General features: G+C 37.9%; 3 protein-coding genes across 5 annotated transcripts in view; 1 reads left to right on the top strand and 2 right to left on the bottom strand.

The window, feature by feature from the left end:
* LOC126333923 (activating signal cointegrator 1 complex subunit 1) overlaps positions 1-5,585 on the bottom strand; it is a 90,406-nt gene extending 84,821 nt beyond the window's left edge. The window contains exon 1 of one of the 3 annotated variants that reach the window (XM_049996781.1): positions 5,520-5,585. In XM_049996781.1, coding sequence (XP_049852738.1) covers positions 5,520-5,577 — 58 coding nt within the window. In that variant the 5' untranslated portion in view covers positions 5,578-5,585. Of the gene's footprint in view, positions 1-4,762; positions 5,170-5,519 lie in introns of those variants that run through there. The other 2 variants (XM_049996780.1, XM_049996782.1) reach the window with 2 other exon arrangements.
* Positions 5,172-25,882, top strand: LOC126334014 (cilia- and flagella-associated protein 418-like). Its single transcript, XM_049996788.1, has 3 exons — positions 5,172-5,363; positions 22,188-22,358; positions 23,238-25,882. The coding sequence occupies exons 1-3, from the start codon at positions 5,275-5,277 to the stop codon at positions 23,515-23,517; spliced, it is 540 nt and encodes a 179-aa protein (XP_049852745.1). The 5' UTR covers positions 5,172-5,274; the 3' UTR covers positions 23,518-25,882.
* LOC126333959 (NADH dehydrogenase (ubiquinone) complex I, assembly factor 6) overlaps positions 25,252-27,430 on the bottom strand; it is a 124,212-nt gene continuing 122,033 nt past the window's right edge. The window contains exon 6 of the mRNA XM_049996783.1: positions 25,252-25,304. The gene's annotated coding sequence lies outside the window, so the exon portion shown is untranslated. The remainder of the gene's footprint in view (positions 25,305-27,430) is intronic.

The following is a 27,430-nucleotide window of genomic DNA, read 5'->3' as shown; positions in this document are numbered from 1 at the left end:
TTAAAAAAACACGTATTTTTTGACCATACACATAATTTCTCATCTAGGGGTGTAGGTAAAGATGTACTTGTGGAATGGATACAAAGAAACCAGTTACTATATTATAATTGTATTGAAGGGTGTAGGTCCTGTAATTGATAGGAACATTCCCTGAACCATGAAACCTTTTTTAATTAATAAAAACAGTAAGAGGATTGTTAACACCACATATCTTAGCATTTATACACGGTTAAGTTACTATATACCTGAAAATTCAATTTTGTATTCATTCTATAAGAGCTATTGTAATTGTTGAATTGGTTTTAAAATGAGAGCTTTAATTGTAATTTTGTTAAAGAGCCCTTTTTTAACAATACCAAGGATGAGGATTGTTTGGAATCATATACATAGGGGCAGCCATGTTAGCAGAGGAGGTCATTGTATGAGATGAGTTTGTGCACATAACATGTACGTCTTGTTTGAGTTAAAATAAAGTTGTCTGAAACAAAAAAATTGTTAAGTATTGTTTATTTTGACTTAACAGTCAAGTACAGTTGACAACACGACCACAGGACAACTTGCAGCAGCGGATCAAGGCACTGAGGATGAATGCACCCAATTATAATTTATAACAATATAAATTAATATTAGCTTTTTTATGATAGAAACTTTTCAAGTGAGAGTGCTGGTGTATTGCTGTAAAGGGATGCAAACGAATAAATATGTTTGACTCGAATTCCAAGGCTGTACGGGAGGGAATGTTTGACACGGAAAGTATGGCAACTGTCAAAATGTAAGTACTGTTAGTTGTCAGTAGGTTTGATGTAGACAGAATTGTGTGGCTGGCCTTCGCTGAGGATGAGATCAACATCCAAAAAGTCGAACGGGATTCAGAATAGGATCATGTGAAATTTAATTGAGAGAAGGTATTTAGAGATTCCAAGAATTTTAACAAGTCAGCCTCACCACCTGTCCATAAGACAAAGATGTCATCAGTGTACCTAAACCAAACCAGAGGCTGAAGGTTTATGGATCCCAGGAAAGCCCCCTAGTGCAACCTTTGAAAAGGTTGACGGCAATGAGAGTGATGGGAGTGGGACGGGTACGAATTTCAGACGATCTGGGAACTAGGTGATATCTTTAATATATGAGGGAAGTCTTTGTACTGTGCATTGTGGATGTTGATCAACTAAGGCAGATATAGGTTTGGTAGGTGCTTTGAAGCTAGCAACTATAGGACGGCCAGGATGACTGGGTTTTATGGATCATAGGAAGAAAGTAAAATGTGGGACTGTGTGGTTTGGGTGGGGTAAAAAGTTCTACGGATTAACATATAAGTCCTTGTGAGGGTCCTGAGCTTTTTAGGAGGAATTCCAGGTCAGTTTGAATTTCAGGGATGGGATCTTGATGGCAGATGCTGTATGTAGAGACGTCAGACACCATACTCCTGTCAGTCAAGTACCACAGTAGTAAATCCTTTTCGTACTAGCAGGATAGTGATGGATTCATCAGCTTTTAGGGAATGCAGAGCATGGAGCTCTGCAAAGGGCAGGTTAGGGTCATGTTGTAGCGACCTGAGGAAAGCCTGAGGAGAGGTTGTGAAGCGATGCTCGATGTGAGGAATTCTTGGAAGGCTTGTATGGGATGATTCTGAGGTAGTGGTCGTGGGTCAAGTTGGGATTATGGTCAGAATTATTCAAGGCAGGGTTCGATGTCAGGTTTGCTGTTGGAAAGATTTTGGGATTGGGCTGCAAAGTGATATTTCCAGTTGACATTATGTGTAAAGGAAAGTATGTCAAAAGGAGCTGGTTTAGCGCTGAGAGTGAGCCTCTTGTATAATACAGATAATTCAGGGGTGGGGAGGGAGGGGGGGAGGGGCAGTGCCTTGGGTGAGAGGCTGAGAACATTGTACTGTTGTGACTGGTTCTTCTGATTACAAGTTATTACTGGTCTGGGAGGCAGAGGTGAAGCCTGTAGGATGGCCAAGCTTGCTTTGTATGAGAGGAATGGTGGTTGATGGTGTGGCTGTTAAGGGAACTGCCGAGGGACAGGAAGGGAAAACTACTGTTGAAGTAGCTTAGGAGAAGGCGGGATAGTTCTTTGAAGTGAAGTCTGACATGTTGCTGCAGTCTGAAGTTGGGTCCGCAGATGATACCATCCAAGGAAACATGAGGGAGAGATAACTAGAGGGTTTCGAAGAAGGAGAGAAGTCTGATGGATTGGAAACTGGCAGGTGAGTCATATAGGTAACACGCACCATCTGGAGTCTTCCCCTAGATACCAGTTTCTCAGAACCCCGCAGGTGGGAAATAGCATTACAACATGTCCTTGGTTTGCACCACCCACGTGGCCTCAATTTACGTTAATTTCTTCTGTCTCAGCATTTCCTAACAGTAACTGTTCCTTTCTTCACTCCATTTTAGTTTTCTGCACCTTTCATTTTCTGACCTGTCTATTTTTCGCCGTCCCCCTCTCCCACCTCTGTTACACACAATGCACTTAGCTTTTCACTCTTATTAACTTGTGCACCTTGTTTTAGTTGCAATCTCTTTCTTGCATATTATCCTTTCTTCCACCTTTAAGCTCTCAGGTTTTCAAATTCTGTCCAGTGCAGTTCCCAACAATCAGTCTTTCCTTTTCATCCCGTCTGGTAAGTCTCCCCCGACTCGGTGTTCGTGAGGCTTTTCCGAGTTGTACCCTTTCCCTAAACTGCTCCAGTCCTTTTCCTTCCCTTCAACTCTTCCGCCAGAAGAAGGTGCCACTGGTTCCAAAAGCTAGTACAAATTACACCCTTTTGTGTGTATTCCCCTGTCGCTGATTGGTGAGTAGACAATTTATCTATCCATTTACATTATATTGTCAGTAATTTATTATTTTTGTTGTTATATCTGTCTTTGAGATATAACAAGTTTTGTGTACTTCTGTTTAACTTTAGTTCTTGGGGAATGAGGCAGTTTTAAACTCACTGCAGCATTTATATTTTAAAAAATGTTAATTTTTTACTCTTGCACCCTTCTGGAAAAACTTCTGCAGAAGCTCAAGTCTCCAGCTGTGCTAGAAATCAAATATGCTACCAAACCCATATTACAATAAAATATAGATGGCAAGACAAATTTCAGTTTAGTTCAACTTTTGTGAAGAAATGACATCTGAAACTGATTATGAAGTCATATCATAATAGTACTGTAAAATACTCTAACTACTTGATGTTGATGTCAACACTTCTACCATAATTAACACATCTCAATCAGTTTCATTATGTAGTTATGTGAGAGTTGCTACACACATTGCCCATCAATCTTTTGTAGGGGCCTACATATGTTGTTACATCTGTGCTTAGATACTGTATTTGTCATAACAATGTCTAATCATGTAGTTATGATTCACTAAACCATTTCTAAGGTATTGGTTAATGTGCATTCTGCTACTAACGAAAGGAAATCAAATGCTGAGGAGGTAGTGGGTGCTATTCTTGTAGGGTTCTTGCATGTTTTACAAAAATTCACTAACTTCTAGCAAACTGCACACTTTCTTTACAGACACCTATATTCAGGTGTTCATATACGCTCACAGACAAAGGATTAGTCAACCTTCAGAAGAGCATATTAGTCACAATGGAGTACTACACAACCTATAATGTGAAATCGGAAACAGATGGTCACATGAACCTTCAAACCTGACGTACACCGTAGCAGTGAAATGGTGTGTATCTGCTGAATGATTGTATGGAATCACCACAGTAAGGTGGATCCAAGTGAAATGATAGAATGGAGCTATTGTGTCTGGATGTGTCCATGAGCATAAAGTGAGTAAAGTTGACAAAATTATTAATGCATCAACATAGCTGAAAAATGTACCAACAAAGAATGATGTACCTCCCACAGTCATGTAACACACCATAAGAACAGTGACCAATTCCAAAAGGAATAGCTGTCAGATCTATCTCATAACCTCAGCCCACTCATTCAGGTTAACAAGAACATGAACCAGGATGTTTATTTCCAGATTCTCGGTGATCAAGTGTTATCCCTTTTTTTACATCTTCAGAATGAATATGCTGTGGACACTTCCCATCTTTCATAACGACAACTGCCATGTCCACAGTATTGCATATACACCTAGTTGGCTTGACAAACTTAACTACTACAAAGAATCTCACCTAGCCTGTTGTATTATCCAATCTTCATCTTGCATAAAATGTCCAGGATTACTTGGAACAGCAGATGAAACACAGTAAACAACATTCGCACAGTTAAGTAGGCTAGCTTTTTGGGTTGAATAATCAAATTAGTGATCTCAGCTGGATGGGGCATATGTCAAGAAATTTATGTATACGCTAAAGCTATTAACAAGGCAACAGTCGATGTCACATGGTATTGGGCATGATGTCTCCTGGAGTACCTAATTTTTGTCTGGTATTTTTAATACAGCATTAGGATAGTTAGAGTTATATCACTGCATCTGTTAATGAAGATAATACTTTACGCTATGGACAGGTAATTAGTAGGTACATATAACCAGAACTTTCACAAATTTAATATCCACTGAAACATACACACAGTACAGCACACTCTATGCTAAACTTTAACTATAGTATGCCGATACACAAACCGCATAATATGTCATGGCACTGATTCATTGCAAACGTGATGTCAACATGCATCGTGACGATTAAAAATACGTTACATCACCTAAAACCACTATACCGTCAAGAATTAGTGAAACTGTACGAAATGCAAAGTACACGTTAAAGTAATATGAAGTTTACATTCCTACATAGTACCTTCACATCTGTAACTGTCCGCACCATACGTCTCAAAATCGTCCCCTCCACCCCTTGTTACTGATGGATCAACGAAATTCACACGATAGCATTTTCCGTTCACCCATGTGAGCTCCGGTCTGAGAACATCCATTCTTGTTTATGTTTTCATTCACTTCGCTTGTGCAGTCTGTGTTGACATCCACTCTACGATTTGCGATATAAAATCGAATTGTATCGAAAATGTAATCGCAATCTGGAGTCTCATTTGTTGAGACGCTACAATCGCCCAATACTGAAGTATAGCACGTTTTCTGAAACGTTTGATAGCTCCGCAGCGTCACATCCGTCTTCGAACATACTTTAGTTCTAACCAAAATGCTTAAAATGAACTTATTGTTCTCGTTCTCTCTCTGTTTATAAACATAGTTAACTGTTTCCATAGTAACGAAGTCGTGTGTTAACACTCGGCTTCCTCTTTTGTACACAATTTTCCACGACTGTTTTACATACAACATTTCGTTGTTGTTACGATGGCAGACGATATTGATGAATTGTTGGAAGAGGTAGAAAATAAATTTTTTAAAAGCAAGCCCAGCGATAATTTACAAAAAAGCGAAAGGTGAACTTTAACCTTAAGTTGCTACCTTGCAGTGTTGTGCTCTGTTACTGTAAAATTGAAACAGAATTACATTTATTCACAGCTCACATTCAAAGTTAGGAAATGGAAAACAATTTCTCAGTCTCGTTATTAGGATACAACTTGTATTACACGTACAACGACAGGCTGATTCCTGATGATAACCACAAAGATTACACTGGCTAAGGCAGGTCATAGAATACATAAACCACGGCTTACCGGATCAAATACAAGCTTCTTCTGACCCGGCACTTAGAGATAACTTCTTATTGCCCAATTAATTTTCTATTGCTAATGGTGATCCCTTACAGAGCACAGAATGTGGCCAATCCCACATTTTTGCAATGACCCGTTTTTTAATACTCCTGCATGGTCACTTACCAATATCATAAAGTAAAGTTACAGTCAAACTGCTCACAAACTGTTGTGAAAACATTTTTAAAAAATAACCCTGCACAATAGTCAATGAGGAAATCGTGAGTAAAAGCTTGTGACAGACTAGACTCAACTTGGCACAAAATTGATCCAAAAATCGAGATATCAAAAACATATGCAGATTTCTGAAACAGCAGTCTGTGACCCTCACCTCGTCCAATTGTTTCTTGTCTGTCAAGACATTTAAGTCGCAGCATTTTAAAGTAACAAAATGGTTTGCATTTCTTGTTGCGTAAGGAAGAAATATTGGCACGCCATGTCCTTTAACTGTGTCTACTTGTCTAGAGTTCAGAGTGGAATTACGTACTCTCATGCTAATATCTTTCACAAGCCCCCATGTAGCATAAAAGAAAAAAAAAAATTGGCTTCACTACAATTTTAAAAGAAAATTAAATACAAAACTCACTAGTAGCAATATTCATTGTGAAGTTGCATAACAAGAGAAAAGTACTGTAAAAAGGTCTCCATTGCTACATATGGAGATAATGCTATTCTTTGTATTCATTTAAATATTAGGATAAACCGATGAATAAACAGTTCTGCTAAATCCCTACTTTACATTTAGCTGGCATAAGCACAAGTAATAGTAAGCAGTATAATAATAGTTTATTGTATGAGTTGCTTTTCTTTTGTTAGTTTATACCCTGACTTGTTCCACGTCCATGGAGGTTGTCCTTCTTGATAGGATCTATGGTATGAGTAATGAACAAATAGCTAAAGTATTGGGTAATCCGAGAGGCATTCATTAACTAAGGTGCTGATCTCCTTTATATGTACATTCTCACTTGGGCAGTGCATCTCAACAGCCCAAACAGTCTGTAAGAAGTCAGTCTCATCTTTCTCTAATCATAAAAAGCCTATTTTTCCTTTTTCTTTTTTTTAAAGAAAAAAAAACTTTGCATCCATTCCAGAATGTAATTTGCAGATGATGTTGACATGTTTAATATACACTGATGGGAAGAAAAAATCACAACATCAAGAAGGAGTTGAGTGACATATATGAAAAATGATAGGTGTGTTTCTGCCTCTGAAAGATGAAGTCTATTCAAAATTCTCACCAGTTGCATAAAAGCGGCCTTAGTTACACCACTGTGAGGACGAAAATCAGATTTGATTTAAATACACACTATAATGGTTGTGAGCGTTAGTTACCTTTGAAATTGGATGTTTTCGGTTAATGTTAGCCTATAATGCCTTAAAGATGCTATTATCGACACATCACTGAGTTACGAGAAGGTTGAGTAATAGGGCTACGAGAAGCTGGACATTCCTTCTGCGATATTGCAGAAAGATTTGGCAGAAATGTAGCCACTGCACATGATGACTGGCAGCAGTGGCCACAAGACTGTACATTCACAAGGAGACTGGTCTTCCCTATGGCACTCTGCAGAGGCAAGACCATCATGTTCAGCGTTTGGCTCTGCCACACCATACTTCATCTGCAGCAGGGATTTGAGCAGCAGTTGGCACCACAATGACACAAAGAACTGGCACTCTGGAGAGGCAAGACCATCATGTTCAGCGTTTGACTCTGGCACACCATACTTCGTCTGCAGCACAGATTTGAGCAGCAGTTGGCACCACAATGACACAAAGAACTGTTAAAAATTGATTACTTCAAAGACAACTCTGTCAGACACACTGTAGCATGCATTCCACTGAGTCTAGACCAGTGCCACTTGCCACTTCAGTGGTGTCAAGCAAGAGCTCATTGGAGGGCAGGGTGGAGATTTGTTGTGTTTTCTGATGGAAGCTGGTTCTGCCTCAGTGCCAGTGATAGGCATGTGTAGGTTAGGAGGAGGCCAGTTGAGGGCCAGCAACCAACTTGTGTGCATGCTAGACACACTGGACTTACACCTAGCGTATAATTTCGAATGACAGTAGGAGCACTCTTGTGGTTATCCCAAGCATGCTGACTGCAAAATTGGACATCAGTCTGGTGAATTGGCCCATTGCGCTGCCATTCATGAACAGCATTCCAGGAGGTGTTTTCCAACTGGGTAATGCTCGTCCACATACCACTGTTATAACACAACATGCTCTACAGAGTGTCAACATGTTGCTTCCACCTGCTTGATCACCAGATCTGTTTCCAGCTGAGCACATTTGGGGCATCACCAGACAGCAACTCCAGCATCATCCACAAACAACATTAACTATCCCTGTACAGACCGACTGAATGCAACAGGCATGAAACTCCATCCCACAAACTAACAGCTAGTACCTGTATAACACAATGCCTGCACATTTGCATGCTTGCATTCAAAATTCTAGCAGTTACACCACTTATTAATGTACAAGCATTTAATATTTACATTGGCTTATCTTGCGATTACATTAATCTGTGATCTTGCAAAGTTAATCACATAGATATTTTAGCTAGACAAATGTACTCCCAAAATTTCATTACTATACATTAATTTTTTGTGTTGTGATTTATTTCCATCAGTATATGATAGGAACAGTACGTGTTGACCTTTGTTCTCGTTCTTCGTTGTGACATATTTTTAGACGTTTATTTTTAATGTAACACTATGTCCACCAACATAACATAGCCATTATCTGTAAGTATTTTCCATAATTTACTCAGTTGCTGTATTAGGCTACCTATATTGTTATCTGTGTGAGCCCTTGTATCCATAGAGCAAAGTACTCTGTGCCATTGCGACAGGTGATGATGTGTGCTGAATTAATAAATCGGCCACAGGCAACAAAGTGAGCTAACTACATTTCTTACCAATGGTAAGAACAATGTTATTTTATGTGCAGGGAAAGGTCTTGCTTGTACACAGCTGGCATTTCGTATGTACTGTGTGAACATTATGATATACACAAAAGGGACCTGAATTGCTTATTGCTCTCATATATGTTGGTCAAATTGGCCAAGGGGCTGAACAAAATTTAGCAAAGTGACTTAGTGGTTGATCTCTGTGTTCATAATGTTCTGATAAGAAGATTATGTTGAAAAATATAGCAACAATTTGATGAGTTACTCTAAGTTCTTACAGATTGTAATGCAGAAATCACAGTGTCACTTGTGCAATCATCAACTAGTGTTATTTTAAAGAAAGAGCCCAAGTGAAGTCACACATCTACATCTATACAATTACTCTACAATTCACAGTTAAGTGCCACTTTCAAGCTATTTCTCTACTGTTCGCCTCCTGAAAAGTGTGGGAAAAAGAAGCACTTAAATATTTCTGGGCAAGATCTGATTTCCAATATTTCATTACAATGATCATTTCTCCTTACGTAGGGGGACACTAACAAAATACTTTTGCATTTGGAGCAGAAATTTGATGATGGAAATTGCCGGAGAAGATCCTGCTGCAACAAAAAACGCCTTTGTTTTAATGATTACCACCCCCAACCCATGTGTCGTATCCATCACACTATTTCACAATATTTCAAAACGAGCTGCCCTTCTTTGAAATTTTTTGATGTCCTCTGTCAGTTCTAGTTAACATGGATCCCACACCTTGCAGCAATACACTATCAGATGATGGACAGTAGTAGTTTAGGCAGTCTCTTTAGTAGACCAGTTGCATTTTATAAGTGTTCTTCTGATAAGTCACTGTCTTTGGTTCATTTTTCCATAAAATTTTCTGTATGATCTTTCCAGTATATGTTATTTGTAATTGTAATCCTAAGTATTTAGTTGAATCGACAGATTTTAGATTTGTGTGATTTATCACGTAACCAAAATTTAGTGGATATCAAACAATGGAAAATCCAAGATGGAATGTAACAATATAGTGAAAAGGAAAGTTGCTACTCACCCTCACCGTAGAGTGGAGATGCTGAGTCTTAGGCACAGCAAAAAGACTGTCACAAATATAGCCTTTGTCAGAATTAGACAACAAACACACACATACACACTCACACAAATGCAACTCACACACAGGCAACAGAGGCCACACTCAAATTTAGCAGATTCAGTTTAGTTCTCATGTGGATGACTTCACACATTACATTCTTTAAAGTCAAATACCATTCTTCACACTATACAGATACCTCCTCTAAATCATCTTGCAATTGGTTTTGATCATTTGATGTCTTTACAATACATCAAATGACAGCATATCCACAATCTAAGAGGGCTGCTCATTGTATCTCCTAAATCATTTATATAGATCAGGAACAGCAGAGACTGATAATACTACCTTGGGAATGTCAGATATTGCTTCTATGTTACTCGATGACATAGCATCAGTTACTATGAAATGTGACCCTTCTGACATAAAATCGTGAATTCAGTCACACAACTCAGACGAAAATCCATAAGCACACAACTTGATTAGAAGTTGATTGTGAGGAACAGTGTCAAAAACCTTATGGATATCTAGAAACATGGAAACAGTTTGACATCCCTCTTTGATAGAACTCATTTTGTGTGAATAAAGAGCTAGTTGTGTTGCACAAGAACAATATCTTGTGAATCCATGTTGGCCATTTGTTGATAAATCATTTTCTCCAAGGTAATTCATAATGTTCAGGGAAAGTATATGTTCCAAAACACTACTGTAAATCAGCATTAATGTTATGTGTCTTTAATTTAGTGGATTACTCTTATTTGCCTTCTTGATTACTGGTGTACCCTTGACAACTTTCCAGTCTTTAGGTATGATTCTTTTGATGAGTAAACTGTTGTATATGATCACTAAGTATGGATCTGTTGTTTTAGCATACTCTGAAAGGAACCTGACTGCAATACAGTCTGGGCTGGAAACCTTGTCTTTCATACGTGTTCTAAACTGCTTCGCTACACCAAGGATATCTATTTATAAGTTACTCATGTTGGTAGTTGCTTTTGAGCAGAATTCTGGAATATTTACTTCATATTCTTTGGTGAAGGATTCTTGGAAAACCTTGTTTTGCAACTCTGTTTTGATGGCACTGTCATCACTAACATTATCTTTGCTATAGCACAGTGAAGGTATTAATAGTGTGTCTTGTCCCTGGTGTATTTTAAATTCAACCAGAAATCTTTTTGGATTTCCTGCTAGAATTTGAGACAAAGTTTCATTGTGGAAACTATCAATAGCATCTCACATTGAAGTTTTGAGCTTCAGTAGAACATCACAAGTCTTGGAGATTTTGTGTGCTTTTAAACTTTGCATGTTTTTTCTTTGCTTCTGCAGCAGTGTTTTGATCTGTTTTGTGTACCATGGGTGATAAAATCCATCTCTTATTAATTTATTTGGGGTAAATCTCTCAACTGCCATCAATACTGTGTATTTGAATTCAAGCCACATGTGATATGTGCTTACAGAGTTCAGAAGTAATGAAGTGTGTTGCTTAGGAACACAGTAAAGCAAATTTTTATCTGCTTTTAAATATATATATATATTACGCATTATTTTTGGTGGATTACAAATTTGTGCTCACAAATCCCTGTATCCGCCCTGTTGCTTAATATTTGCTCAGAATTATTATTTGTTGCTAAGAGGTCAAGTGTGTTTATGCAACCATCTACACTGCAAAATGAAAATTACAACACCTGCAACCATCTGTTTTGCATTTAATTTATTTATGTAACCATTTTTGATGTTTCATTACAACGTCTTCAGGCCCTTCGACTAATGTAAATTGCGATGAATCCAATCTCATGTGCAGTCATAACAGGAGTCAATATTATACAACCGGTGTCCATAGATCTCTGGTTTTACATGACACTATCCATTCATTTGTCAGCCAACAACTGCCAGGACAAAATGTAAGTCACTGGTTGGTGAATGAAGGTATGTGTTGTGTAAACCAGAGACCTATGTACATTGGTTATTTAATATTGGCTTCTGTTATGACTACACATGAGATTGGAGATCTCTCAACTTACGTTGGTCAAGGGACCTGAAAATGGTATAATGGAATACCAAAATTGGTTGAATAAATTAATTAAATGCAAAAGAGACAGTTGCAGGTGTTGTGACTTTCATGTCATATTGAACAGCCGAAGTCTTGGTAACCATCTATTACGATGATAGACATGCAAAGATTTACATTTTGAGTGGGCTCCTGAACTAATTGTTCAAAATAACTTTTAGAGGAAGCATTTGGTATAATTTTGGGCAATGTTTCATGCCTACCAATGTATTTACGCCAACATATTGAAGGTAGATTCGAGTCACCACCAACTATAATTGTATTAGTGGTGTACCTATTTGAATCAGGAGTCAAGTCTGCTTTGAACTCTTCTGCAACTGTATCATCTGAGTTGGGGATCAATAAATGGATCCAATTATTAACCATATAGTGGAGATGCTGAGTCACAGATTGACACAGCAAAAAGATTGTCAAAAACTAAGATTTTGGCCAACAAGATATTCATCAGAAATAGACAAAATGCACATACATGCTCTCACACAAATGCATGCTGTCATTGGTGTGTGAAGGATATGTTTGCATGAGTGTGTATATGAGTATGTTGCCTATTTCTGATGAAGGCCTTGTTGGTCAAAAGCTTACTTTCAGACAGTCTTTTTGTTGTGGCTATCTACAACTCAGCATCTCCATTGTATGGTGAGTGCAACTATCATTTTCATACTGTTGTCATATTCCACCCCGGATTTTCCATTGTTTGAACCAGTTATTAATTTATTCCACTTGTCAAGGATAATATCTACCTGTCCTAATTCATAGGAACTTTCTACTCTCTACACAGACACTGGACCTGAAGTTAGGAGGAGCTGTTTCCAAGTCCCCAACCATCCTTAGAGTGTAGATTTTTCCTAAATAACTTCTTAGGTAAATACTGGACTGATCTTCTCCTCCCCCCCCCCCCCTTACACCAATTGCTGTTTCAAATCCAAGACAATAAGCAAGAAAGCAAGGTCTGTGTTCTGGCCCAGATGGACCAATCAGAAATGACAGACAGCCATATCATCCTCTGCCAATGGCATCACTTGGATGCGGTATGGGGGGGGGGTCAGTATGCCTCTCTCTCCTGGCCGTTGTTGGCCTTCTTGATGTTGGGACCATTACTTCTCAATCAAGTGGCTTCTCAATTGGCTGGATGAGATTGAGTGCAGCCTGTTTTAGTCTTCTCTCTAATGAAAATCCCTGCCAGTACCAGGAATCAAACCTGGCTTCTCTTCGTAACATCCAGGCATGCTGACCACTGAACTATGGAAACAGACAAATCCGATATAATACTCCACCTCTAATGATACATAATTTCACCCCAGAATGCTGTACCAACCTTATTCACATAATAAAATAGCAGCTATTAGCATTCACGTGCTTGTATTAATAATTATGTATTTGACTTGGTAGCTCAGCTGATTAAGTGACCAAACACTGAAGATGTGTCCAGAGCTTAATAATCAATAACTGATTTTTTTCTGTCACTTGCTGCATCTTTGCCACTCAAAAAGCTTGATATGTCTAAAAATAGCATGTTACATCTGCAATTAGCCTCATGTATCTGGTTCAAAAGGAAGGAAGGAAGATTGGATTTAATGTCCCATCAACGTCAAGGTAAATTGAGAACAAGCTTGGATTGTGTCAAGAGGATGGGTGAAGGAAATTGGCTGTGATCTTTCAAAGGAACCATCCCAGCATTTGCCTGAAGAAATGTAGGGAAATCATCAAAAACCTAATTCTGGATGGACAGATGTGGGTTTGAACTGTCATTGTTCCTAGTGTGAGTCCAGTGTGCTAACTACTGCACCAACTTGCTCAGTGTATTTGGTTCAGCCTACTCCTACATGCTTAACAAACCTATGAAGTTGTAATGAAGCTAATCTTCAGATTGAGGACTGCTGGAAATCACTGTTTTAGATGCTCAGTTATTGTATCAATGGCATCCAACAGAAATGACTACTCTGTAATGACATCCAAGTCCATAACATAAGTTTAAAACAGAACTTCTGTGAAGAATTAGTGATATTGATGATAATAAAAGAAGAAGATACACATTGTACTGCCAAACATACGTCTTTTGAAAAATCCTTTCACCTATCTCGACCATAAATTTGTAACTCATTTGCATTAGAAAAAGGAGTTGAAAACATTTCTCAATAAGACGTTACCATGTTAATAAATAAAACAACAGGTGCATAAAGTACTCTTTAGTGTTAATTAAAATTATTTCAGTTATACATTCATGATGACCAAGACAATGTAAATGAGGGGTATCTTTACAATTCATTATTGGCCACTACATATGTGTTTTATAGAGCCATTGACCCATATATAAAGGACAGTAATGAAATGCAGGAAAAGTGGCAGACTTGTTGTAGAAAAATCTTGTGGCAGCAAACAGTTCTATAGTTTGACTTGAAATCCTTGTGAGGTTCTTTGCTTACCAGTGCTAAAATGTAACAGAACTTCAGAATGTAAAGATCTACTTTTTCATAAGCAAACATTCTGTGTATATTACAACATAGCAGCCTAGAGAAGCAATCTGCTAGCAAGTTGTCCAAATTCATTTAGAATTAACTTAATAATGTGAGGGAGATGTTCGGATTAGTTAGACCAAACGACCCACATTTCGCAGTAGTTCATTTATTCACCCAAACACAAGCAAGGCTCACAAAGAACTGGACATGGCGGAAGAGACCAACGATAATCTTAGCTTAGTTCAAAGACGGATGCATCAATGTTGGTGTCGATTTCATCGGCGCCACAAATGAATAAATAAGGACTTCTGAAATTTACCAGTGCTTCATACGAAGATAATTAATTCTGAGTAAACATAGATGAAATAACTGCAACACACTTACATTTCAGTACCTGTATTATCAATTATCAGTCACTTGAGAATTAACAACTGTTTGCAATATAGATTACAAACAAAGAAGAAAATGGAACTAATGTCACTAAACTGCCCTTGTGCAGTTCAGTCAATTGTGAAACCAAAAAATAATTTGGCTGTAGGTATAACTACAAAACAGTTCATGTTTATTTAGTGTCTAATTGACCAGTGCTGCATTGTATTGAAACTATTTTAGTAAACATAAACCAGAGAGGACACACAGAAATTTGACTGAGTCTAATGTCTTAACCTCTGTGTCGGCACCCGTGAAATATTGTTGTCTAAATAAAAGAAGTTATCATCACTTGAATCACAGTTGCCTCATAATCAAAATAAAAAGTAATTTCTATTGGCTGCATCAGGTGCTGTATTTTGCGCAATATTACTGTAGTAAAACAGTTTTGCGTGCCTTATTCTTTAGAAACTTCATACCTATGAACTTGATACTGTCTATAACAACAAATAAAAAAAGGAAGAAAAATCTTCAATTTTCTTTCAGAATTTTTTAGATGTAGTCATTTATTATGTGTTGGTGGCTCATAGAAGTGGGAGACAGTGAGACTAAGAAATGCCTTGTCAAGATCTTAGTGAATACCCTTTTTCCTATGCATACATTTCATTGGACTATACTTTCTGACAAAGCTTTGTTTATGTGAAGAATAACAGCATCTTTTACCATAGGTTGGATCCCGTATTAAACTGTAGATCCCTCCATATCAGCAGAAAAAAGTTGATTAAGATCTCAGGGAAAGGTAAATGCAAGCTGTACAAAGTAGGACGACATGGAGTAAAACAATACACTCTTTAAAATCAATTAAACTGTGTGCACTGCTTCATGCTTATACCTTCAATTCTCTTCTGTGTCAGTTATCTGATTGTTGTTAATTCACTGATAATCTAGGTGTTGATTGGCCGTAAATCATAAACATGAACATTTTGTAAGTCTGGTGTTCATAAAGTCAAAGTTATCTAGAAGTGTTAAAAGAGTCTGAAATGACTGTGATATAGTGACAAGTGTGAAGCCAAACTCAAAGTGAGTACTCTGTATCACTTAATTTCTGGCACACATAAACTCTTTGCTCCTCATTGGTACGCTGTTACTGTTCATATCCAGTTGCTTGGACTGAAAAATGTCAAGTTGCAGTTGTGGTGTTTAATTTTGGGAGTAAAGTAAATTTGTTTTAAATCCGTAATATTCTGGTGATACCACTGTGATTTCCAACAGCAGCCAAACCTCATATCACTGATTTCAATGGATGCTTCGCGATCCATGCCATCTGGATCCTCCTCACAGCCATCAGCTTTTCTGAGCTGCAAAGATGGGAGCTATCCTTACAGCACATCCTTCAGTCCCATAACTTCAACGTCCCTGGCCTAAACCTAAGATAACTTGCTGTCTCTCCACCCACCACCCAAAACACCTAGAAGTCAGTGATAGTGGTGACTGGCCCCCTCATGTGGCAGCCGTTGACTATTCAACATGGAACATTATACGAAGTTGCAATTCTTGGTGGACACAAGTGCTGATGTGTGAGTATATTGATTTGCCCAGCTACGTCTACATGGTTACTCTGCAATTCACACTTAAGTGCCTGGCAGTGGGTTCATCGAACCATTTTCATACTACTTCTCTACCATTCCACTCTCAAATAGCGTTTGGGATACCTAAATCTTTCCATTCGAGCTCTGATTTCTCTTATTTTATTATGATGATCATTTCTCCCCATGTAGGTGGGTGTCAAAAAAATATTTTAACATTCGGAAGAGAAAGTGGGTGATTGAAATTTCGTAAACAGATCTCACCGCAAAGAAAACTGCCTTTGTTTCAGTGACTGCCTCCCCAATTTGCATATCATATCAGTGACACTCTCACCCCTATAATAACAAGAAACGAGTTGCCCTTCTTTGCACTTTTTTGATGACGTCTGTCAATCCTACCTGGCAAGGATCCCATACTGCACAGCAATATTCCAGCAGAGGACAGACAAGTGTAATGTAGGCTCTCTCTTTAGTGGGTTTGTTGCATCTTCTAAGTGTTCTGCCAACAAAGCACAGTCTTTGTTTCGCCTTCCCCACAATATTATCTATGTGGTCTTTCCAATTTAAGTTGCTTGTTATTGTAATTCCTAGGTATTTAGTCAAATTGACAGCTCTTAGATTTGTGCGATTTATCATATACTCAAAATTTATTGTATATCTTTCAGTACCCGTGTGGATGACCTCAAACTTTTCTTTGTTTAGTGATAAATGCCAATTTTCAAACTATACAGAAATTCTCTCTAGATCATTTTGTAATTGGAATTGATCATCTGATGATTTTACTAGATGGCAAATTAAAGTGTCATCTGCAAACAATCTAAGGGGGCTGTTCAGATTATCACCCAGATCATTTACATGAATCAGGAACAGCAGAGGGCCTATGACACTACCTTGCAGAATGCCAGATATCACTTCTGTTGTACTTGATCGGCCTTCATCGGTAAGTTTGAATAGAAATTGTAATGGATGTGATACACCGTATTCTCAGGGCAGACTTTTTGTCATTCTATGGACTCCTACTTGACCTCCGTCATTGTCACTTCCTTGACACTGCTAGCAACTTCGTCAGTCATGGATGTGTATGTTGTACAGATAATACTCCAATGCTGATGATTGCAGGTGATTTTCCAATTGTAGAACTATTGATGCAGTTCCTGGAAATCACATGACAACAACCTACACTAACATCCGTTCAGCATTCGACAATGCATGAGGGATCTACTGCCTGTTGAGCAGTTGTTTGGCACCTCCGCTCCATGGAGTCCCAAAGAAGAATAATGGATGGTGCCCATGAGGGTATTATAGACAGCTCATTGCCAGGCCTATCCATGATAACTATCCAGTACCACACACTTACTTTGCATTTGACATCCATGGCAAATGCATCTTCTTCATGTTGAACTTTGTGTGTGCATTCTGTCAGATACATGTCACTCTGCACAAAATAGCTAAAACCACTGTCTGCACTTCGTTCAGACTCTTTGATTTACCAGAAAGCCTTTCGGACTATGCAACAATGTAACAGACATTTCAACTGTTCACGGATGAAGTCACATGTGACCTCGATTTTTACTATGTTTACATTGATGATGCCTTCAACAGTTCATGGATGAAGCCACTTGTGTCCATGATTTTTGCTATGTATACATTGGTGATGTCAAGCTAGGGGGTGGAACACCTAACACACTTATACCAAGTTTTTACTTGCCTCTGTTCACATGGATTACTTGTCAATCTACCAGGTCCAGTTCCTGGGTTACAGCATCAGTTCACAAGGAATATGGCTGCCACTGGAGCGAGTCAAGGCTATAATTAATTTTCCATACCTTTGAAATTTTGAGGGTTGTAATAATTTCTTGGCACCATCAACTTTAACACTTTGTGCACAACCATGCATTCTTAGCTGCTCCACTGAATGGTTTGCTGCAATGTTCACTGAAATCGAGTGATGAACTGTTGTGAACTAGGAACGAAAAATTGCCATTTGTCAAAGTAAAGATCACCATCACCGAGGCTGCTCTATTAGGGCATCCAGCTCTGCATGTGCCTCTCACTCTAATGGTCAATGCGTCTGCCACTGCAATTGGTGCCCTACTAAGACAACATGTAGAAGAACAGTGGCGACCCTTGGCATTTTTCAGCCAGAGTTATTGCCATCACAACAGACCTGGGCAACCCACAATCATGAATTGTAAGCAGCATATGTCACTATCAAGAAGTTCCACCACATGCTGGATGGACAACAGTTTACACCTGTCATGGATGACAAGTCACTGACATATGCTTACCTTCAGTGAGCAGACAGAGCATCACCATGCCAACTGCACCACCTTGATTACTCAGGTCAGTTCATCACTTGTATTGTCCATATCGAGGAAGAACTGAGTGTACAGGGGGATAGAAGTGATTACACATGCAATAGATTTTGACACAGCAGTTTGACGCTGACTTGTGAGATCTGCTGACACAACCATCAGGTTTGCACCTCTGTCACATCCAAATACCTTCATCAAGCACATTGTTATACTCAAATGAGGCTATGGTACAACCATAACCATTTGTGATGAGGGACTTTCATCAACAGGCAATAGCTTCACTAATTGATATGTCTCACTCTGGGGTACATGGTATGATGAGCCTAGTAAATTGAGCTGTTGTGTGGCCAAACATGACCAAAGACTGCAAGACATTTGTGCACTAGTGTATGGCATTTCAATGGAACAAGATCAGATGTCAAACACACACCTTGTTGCATTTGTACCACCAAGCCAATGACTGGGTCCTGTACATCTGGATATCATCAGCCCTCTCCCACCTTCCAAAGGATATACTTACTGCTTTCACTTGCTGGCCTGAAGTTTTCCCCATAGTTGACATTACCACTGAAACAGTTGTTACCACATTCCTCTGTGGATGGATTGCCTGTTTCAGAGTATAGTTCTTGTATTACAGCCAACAAGGGCAGACAATTCAATTTGTACCTATTCAAAGTGCTCACCTTCACACTGGGCATGAGACTTGTCACCTGTTCATTTTCAGTGACGTCTGGAAGCGCAATCAAGTCTTTGTCTCATATGTTGCGGTATGCAAGCCATTGCAGCCACCATATGACGGACCATATCTGGTTATCAGCACACAGCAGAAGATGTTCAAGGATGCTAATATTGGGACACCAACCATTATCTCCATTTACTGACCAAACTCACTTTCCACACCTCTTACCCTGGTACAAACACATCACTGGATAGACTTTCAAAGGACAGAACTGACTTGTCTGCCGCTCCCCATGGACCCGCTGCTACGGATGTCAACTGCTCATCTCATACTGATGATTTAATCTCACATTGCACAAGGCCTGTCATTACATGATCCAGACACTGCATCTGTTTTAAGATAAGATACAGTTAGCACTAAGGGCAGTGCTGATCCTCGCCCAAACATCCTACCTGCAGACAAAGGATCCACCAATGTCATTTTAAATTGAAGGCCTTTGCCAATTATCTGACTGCTTCACCTATAAACTCTGCCAGAGTGATCCTATCCCAGAAGTTCAACATAACCTCCAATCCCTGTTTATTGTCTTTCCAGTACCTCTATCATCTATCCATTTTTCTCCTCTTGCCTATAACACTCTGCACACCCACCTTCTATATACTCCACAAACCTAACATTCCTAGGTGTCCCATTACAGCTGGTTATTGTGCTCCCACTGAAAGAATTTCAGGCATCATTGACCAACACCTAAAAAATTGCCTGTAATTTAGCTTCCCATGCCACGTATACCAATCACTTGCATCCCTTCATCTTTACCTTTGGATCCCTACTTGTCACTGTTGACACCAGTTCCCTATACACCAACATCCCTGATGTCCATGGTCTTGATGCTATTGAATAGTACTTCTCTTGACATCCTTCAGACTCTGTACCCACTCCCTCATTCCTCATTCATCTTACTACTTTATCCTAACTCGCTACTACTCCTTTGAAGGCAAAGTATACAAATAAATCTGCAGCACAGCCATGGACACCTGCATGACACACTCCTATGCTCACCTGTTTATGGACCTTCCTAGCCTCCCAAAATGCCAAACCTCTAGTTTAGCTCAGGTTCATGGAAGATATCACGATCTGGACTCAAGGCCAAGACACCCTATCCTCATTCCTTCACAACCTCAGCACCTCTCTCCCATCTGCTACACAAAGTACTCCTCAACCCAACATATCACCTTCCTCCAGTTGATCTCCTTCTCTCTGATGGCTCCATTCACACCTCTGTCCACTAACAGTACCTGCATTTTGACAGCTGCCATCCCTTCCACACCAAACTACCCTTCCCATACAGCCAGGCCTCCTGGGGAAGGGAGGTCTTACCAAGGCCTTCAAAGACAGGCACTATACCCCAGACAGATCTCCCACGCAATTTCCCCATGAAAACGCAATCGTCCCACCATCTCCAAGAACCAGTTACAAAGGAGTGCCCCTTCATCATCCAGTACCAACCCAGACTGGAACAACTGAACCACAACCTTCACCAGGACTTTGATTACCTATCATCATGCCCTAAACTGAGGGACATCCTACCCAAGATCCTTCCCACCCCTCCTAAAGTGGTACTTTGTCACCCAACCAACCTCCACAACATCCCAGTCCATCCCTATGGCACCCCTTTGCCACAAGGATCATATATTTCTCAGCCCAGTAACAAATGTAAAGCATTGCAGAAATGGTCTTCTTTCTGTAACATTTTTTTCAATTTGGCATATGAATCCATTACTAGAGCAAAATTAGTTACAGTAAGTTTTCAGCAGTCTGCTTAATTTATCAAGTAAGGCGTATACCAGTCAGTCAAACTTCTCTTCTGTTTCTTCTTTACATTTAACATGTTGTGTTGAATGATAAGGGGATAATATTCTTTAAGGATAGTCACAACAATACATGGGAAATAATCAAAAATATCTCTTAATAACTCATTCTTCATAATATTATTCCAGTCCAGCATCTTCTGTTTATCTCTGAAATCGTCAGTCTTCTTACTATTAAGTAGTCCTAGTGTGAAGACACTCTTTCATAAACTAGTAATGGAATTACAAAGGCAGCAAAGCTGTTTAGTAGAAATGTAATCACAGAAGAGAATGTGGGATCTTACTTGAATGTTGCAAAAGAAAGCCCACCTTTATAAGTTCTCAGCATGAAGGCAATACAAATAACATCAGCCACACATGCACTGCCCAGCTCATTTTCTAAAATTTAGCTTTTGTGTTTCCACTAAATGCTTATTTATTCATATCCTTCACACCTGCTGCTCATTTTAAATTCTGTATCCCAGAATGAAACACACATCTCACGTGTCTCAGCTACATTATATGGCAATCTATAATTGAAGTGATTATTTTATATAAAAGAGGAGGCAACAGTTTCCAAATATTACATATAAACAGAAAACAAGTAAGCTTACACCCTCACAAGGCAGTGCCATAGAGGACACATAGCCTTAACAAATAAACTGATGCGAAAAAAGTAAAAGTTGTACATATCGGCATTGGTGATACTGGTGGAGCGTACAGGAATAGATCTGTAATACGCAAATATTTACCGAGTGTAATTAAACATCAGAAAGCATAGTCAAAAGTGAGGTTCATACATGTCCCAATTACTTAAAACTACTGTTTTAGTAAAATGAGATAAGAAAGATATATATACTGTTGACTACACTTTCTATTGCACATTACTCTCAGTAAATATTTGCTTATTAAAAATCTTTCACTATCCCTTCTGCCAGTACCAAGATTTGTAACTTATGTATCAGGTATATTGTTAATCTATTCAGTTAACTACTGTGTGTCCTCTGTTTCTCCCTTACAAGGCATTTTTATGTAATAGCTCCATGTTTGTGTTTAAGAAATTATGAAAATCTTTTTTTATTTTCTTCTTATCGAATTGATGATGACTGTAGAGCCAAAACTGGTTATCTCTTCAAATAACATAAAATGTGACAAGTACTGTGAATTGTACAATTTAGAGCACTGATTTTTTCCAAATGTCAGTGTCACCTCATTTAATTTATTTTTATATTTCAGTGATGTAACTTCACTGGACAGCATTCTTTTTGATATTGGAGAATATGAGTCATTAAATGATGAGCTTTTTTCTGATCAAATGAGGAATCCAAGAACACAAAGGAAATGTTTCCCAGTGTATTTAAGTGGAACACAGATCAGCAAAGGATGTACAACTGCAGGAGAAATAAGGTCAGCTGCAATCAGTTTGTTTTGCAAAATATGTAATTTCAGCAACAGCATTCAGATCACGGGAAAACACCTGCTGCCTATGCCACAACAAAATTTCTGTATTTAATTACCGGAATATGCAGCAACTGGTCATCATCGTATGTGGACCCTTGTTGTCAAAAAAAAAAAAAAAAAAAAAAAAAAAAAAAAAAAAAAAAAAAAAAAATCCACATTGTGTTTTCATTAAATATTTAAATCTTCATAAACTAAGAGGAATGCAAATTTTAGTACTAATAATTTTAAAGAAAATCATGTCCATAAGTGAAAAAGTGTTATTGTTACTGCTGTGTAATGCAATCCTGACACAATTCGTTTGAAAATGGCAGGGCTGAATTCCTACCTCATTCTTGACCAATCTAATTTATTCTCCATACTGGGTGCCTCATCATCAGCAAGATCTTAAAGCCATATTTAATTTCCTTCTTCAAATTAATGCAACCATGATTTTTGGAAGACAGGAAGCAATGTCCGGTTGATCTGAATCAGTTCAGGAGGAAGTCTTAGATACTTCAAGTAGAAAAACAATCCCAACGAAAGATAGGTATCCCGCTCCAGATTTACAAATAGCTGTACTTCAATATGAATCTTTAAAACAATGAACATTCCATTAAATATGTGAATTTTGCCTGTGTCATTCTGTACCTATTTTGAACCAAATAATCACAGATACTTACGTGCGACCTCTCACTCTTCCATACTACTTTAACATTCATTATACTTGAACAGAGGTGAGTATGATTATAATTTCATATGGGACAACAAGATAAACACTTTTTTAACATAATTTATTGTATTGGTTGTAAAAATTTGTATGAGTTTATAATAATATTCTGTTCATAGGGCATGTGACAAGCTACATTGCACATCCTGTGACTTCTCAGTAGCCGTGTATGGGAACATGGCATGGAGAGATGGTACGGATTACTTATTCCTTCGGACAAACATGCCAGATTTTGCCAAAGTGAGCACAAATCTCAAAACTGCAGAACAGTGGCAGGCTTATGCTTGTCAATGCTGCCACCAATCAACACGTGAACTTGTTGACCTAAATACATTGCCAACCATTCAGTGGATCTGCAAAGGTCATTCCACAAAAGATACAAAACATAGCAGTTCCTGAATGTCTGTTATTATTCTGATGTAATTTGTAGCAGTTTTCAGATGTTGCTGTAGCTCTCATAGTATAGTTTAAATGCTTCAATTACACAAGAGATTTCACTGCATTTGTTTTAGTCCTAGTTGTAGTAATGTCTTCCTTTTCAGTTTGTGAAAATATTCTGATACTTCTAGAGTAGTTGTAATTTGTATGTATGTAATGATAATTTTGCAAAAAGTGCTGAATTTAAAAGATATATTATAACTGGGTATTTTATTTTATAAATCATATTTGTAATAAATTCTTAGGATGTCGAATGTAGTCTTACAGAATTTACTTACATATAACTGATGTGTAACTACTACTGCAGGTTAAATATTTACAGGGTGTTGAAAAATGTGATTTCCGTCTGTTGTTGACCTATGTTATTTATAGCCAAAATGGCTTTAAAGTTCTTATCACTTACCAGGAAAAAGCTAAATTTCTCTTTTCTAGATACATTGTTAAAATTACTAAAAAAATTACTGTTAAGACAATGACAGGTTTACTGTCAGATAACTTTTTTCCTTCCTTGAAATGTACTTTTACCAAAAGCATTTAAATGCTTGAGCAATTGTATATGTTGAATCATCAGTTTGTGACTGGTCCCAGATATTTGCATAAAAACAACAAGCTATGTACAAATAAGCAGGAAGAGTTAATCACTAACAAGTGTGGTGGCAAAAGTACCAATTCAGCACATTTCTGTTTTATTTATGCCATCACCTCAGAATAATTCTAAGCTTTTCTTCCATAAGCCCTCTACTGATGGTTTCCTTTCTAACTGAATGAGTGCTTGTAATGTACCCTCTTTCGTCCGGGGTGAATATCAAATATCAAGCGACAAACTTTCAATTCATTTAAATGCTATTTCAAACCCTGAGATTATGATGATCAATTGACGATACCCCGCCAGCTTGGGTGGCCTGTATCTACAACAGATGATGTTAAGCTTAATATTTAGACAAAAGAATGATACATCACAGAATACTAAAACTAATTAAAATACCTTACCTTTAGATGCTGAATTTGGTCTCATTGTCTTGATTCTCGCCATGGTGCGTTCCATCCATCTAACATTGTTAATATTAGGTCCGGGTCTTTGTGTGCTAATGAAAACTGGTACTCGCTTTTTGTTTTACTATTGATTCTTAATTTTTATTAATTTAACCTTTTCACAATAATTTCCATCTTCATATCACATACTATTTATACTCTCTATATAAGACGACAGACTTCCTTCTGTACTCCCATCAACAGTCCACCTCACAAAACCACGCTCTCCCCACAACAGTCCAACTAACTCACTCCAACAGTCACCTTAACAATGTCTGACTCTCTACCTTTCACACACAAATGTCTTTGGCTCACACTGGTGCCAACATATTCTCCAGAAATAAACAAATAAAGTTCACATTATAGAATAATATAATAAAAAAGATTTGGGCAAAATTAAATACTACATACAATAACATTAAATAAAAAAATCATAGAAATAAAATTGGAGCACTGACCCTGCAAGGGCAGATGCGACTATAAGGGTGGTATCGCACTCTTCAGTAGTCCGTTACATTACACACACCCCTCGAGATTTCATGCAAAAGTATTTTGCAAGAGATCTAGACAGATATGCAAAGCAATGAACCACTGTTTTTTTTATGTAATTAATGTAATCTTCAATAGTTGTCTTCTCGTATCTTTCTGCTGGTCTTTTCCTCTTGAATTCGTCCCTTTAATCGCCTTATCTGTCAAATTATATCATGGTAATTTTCCTGAAATCATACAAAACTTAATTAGTCACATATAAATACATTGATATCTCACCCAGGATGCCTCTTCCCTACCATACTGAGTTTGATTACCAGAGTTCACTTACATATTTATATAATGATTGTACAAATTTATTAGACACTAAAAGAAAGACATAAAAGAGATAAATGTGGTCTTATATCGACTTGGTTTTAACATCAGCTAAAAAGGTTATTGTCAATTTACTTCAGACATCTACTGAGAAATATGTGGCTAATATTTATTTTGATGTAAAGAGTATCATTTGAACAATCTCAGTTAAATAAGCGACTCAGCATCCTCATATCAATAAGTTTTCCATAATATAAAGTAAAATAGCTAAAAAGTGAGGGTTTAGAAATGGCAGTGCAATGGGATCATGTTAACCCAGCCATCATCAGTGGTATCATGCTTCACTTGTACATATGTATAAAATAATTCAAATGTACAAATTCAGAGGTGGCATTGCGATGGGAATCTGTAAACCCCGTCAAATGTAGTGGGAAAATACTTTTCTCACAAATATAAATTAAATAGTAATAAAGTGAATACATGTAAATACTACACAAAGTTTTATGTTTGTTAGTTCCTGCATGTACTTTATCCTCTAATCCTAATCCACTCCATGCTGACACTCATCCAACCTACCCTTATTTTCCAACCTACCCTTATCTCATATTCTGTGTCTATACAAGATCAATTTCTTTCAGAGTTAGTCAGTAAAACATAAATCTGCGGAGATACAACTGATCAGAACAGAAGCTAGCAATTGCTCGGTCAGGTCAGTTTTTCAATATAAGATAATAAAATAGCAAACACACTTCTAACCCTAAAATTCAAAGAAAATATAAATACATATATATGAAAATTCTCTCTACTCATGGCATAGGCAATGTGTAATCATGCAAAGTGTACATCTATATACAGTGTGTAGTCCTCTCTCCATACCCAGTTCCTTTGTCACATAAAACATGTAGATTAGTTAATTATATTGTAGAATCATCCACCTTCTGCCACCAATACTCAGCCTTCAATCAATCTTGGCCATATGCACAGGACGCAAGACTAAACAGTATGCAGAAGTCCAACCAGTACCAATGCGCACAGTGTCTATGTGTCTCCATGAGAACCACATAGTATACACAACTGTGGCAAAACAGGATCACCATCACTATTAGAGTATGAACGCTGGTTCACTCAAGATAAATTGCAGTTTTTCATCCTCATACTTCAACTCACATAGTTTGTAGTAAAGACATGTTACTCTGGTCATAACTTCTCGCAGTCACATATCCATATCATAGAATATAAGTCACTTCACAAGTGTAAATTTGTGGTTAGTGTAGTTGCCTATGTCATAAGACATGACGTCTACTCCCCTTTTAATTAACCCATACTGAGCTGACCACGCAACAAAACCAAAGTTTCATAGCTTTGTACATAAGTAAGTGAAATAGTCAGCATTTTGATATCTGCAGTTTCAATGTATTTCTTCAGTAAGTGATTAATTCCAGATTTCTAATGTCATTTAGAGTGTACAGTTTTATCATATATAGACTGCTTTCACAGTTATATCATAGATCTCAGAATCAAATCTTGACAGAATTACCTAAGTGTTTGTGTATTACAGACACAATATTGTCAGTGGCAAGGTAAGTTTCGAATGAGATGTCTCAGCGGTATAGAACAAACGTCACTCCTCCGTAATTTTGACTAAGTAACAACGCAAGGCATAAAGAAATTTAAATATTACATAAAAAGGATTCACGAATAAAAGTTTACTACTGAAAAATCTCATCTACTGTTATTTCTCTACATTCCTATCATTGTGTTTTTATGTTAGGTATCAGTAAATCGTACTCATATTTTGTGAGTTATGCCTCAACAAGAAAAACAATGTATAGCATATATAAGTGTTCTAAAACTATAGTTCAGGTAAGTTTCTCACAGAAATGATAATTGTTTCACTGGTTCAAGAGTAAATGCCTGTCCAGGTATCTATCTACTTATGTGCACAGTGCACATGTTTTCAAAAAAAGATAAGACTAGTGATCTGTCTTGAAGCAACATGGCCCAATACTGCGTTAAAAGTCCATAGTTATTGGACAAG

Source organism: Schistocerca gregaria, chromosome 2 (assembly GCF_023897955.1).
Source record: "Schistocerca gregaria isolate iqSchGreg1 chromosome 2, iqSchGreg1.2, whole genome shotgun sequence".
Classification (NCBI taxonomy): domain Eukaryota; kingdom Metazoa; phylum Arthropoda; class Insecta; order Orthoptera; family Acrididae; genus Schistocerca; species Schistocerca gregaria.
Note: the sequence above shows the minus strand (reverse complement) of the source record. Positions and strands in the feature narration are given on the sequence as shown.

Excerpts from the sequence above, each read along its gene's own strand:
- LOC126334014 (XM_049996788.1), top strand. The coding sequence starts at position 5,275 with ATGGCAGACGATATTGATGAATTGTTGGAAGAGGTAGAAAATAAATTT. Across the intron at positions 5,364-22,187 it reads AATTTACAAAAAAGCGAAAG|TGATGTAACTTCACTGGACA; the intron begins GTGAACTTTAAC and ends TTTATATTTCAG. Across the intron at positions 22,359-23,237 it reads ACAACTGCAGGAGAAATAAG|GGCATGTGACAAGCTACATT; the intron begins GTCAGCTGCAAT and ends TTCTGTTCATAG.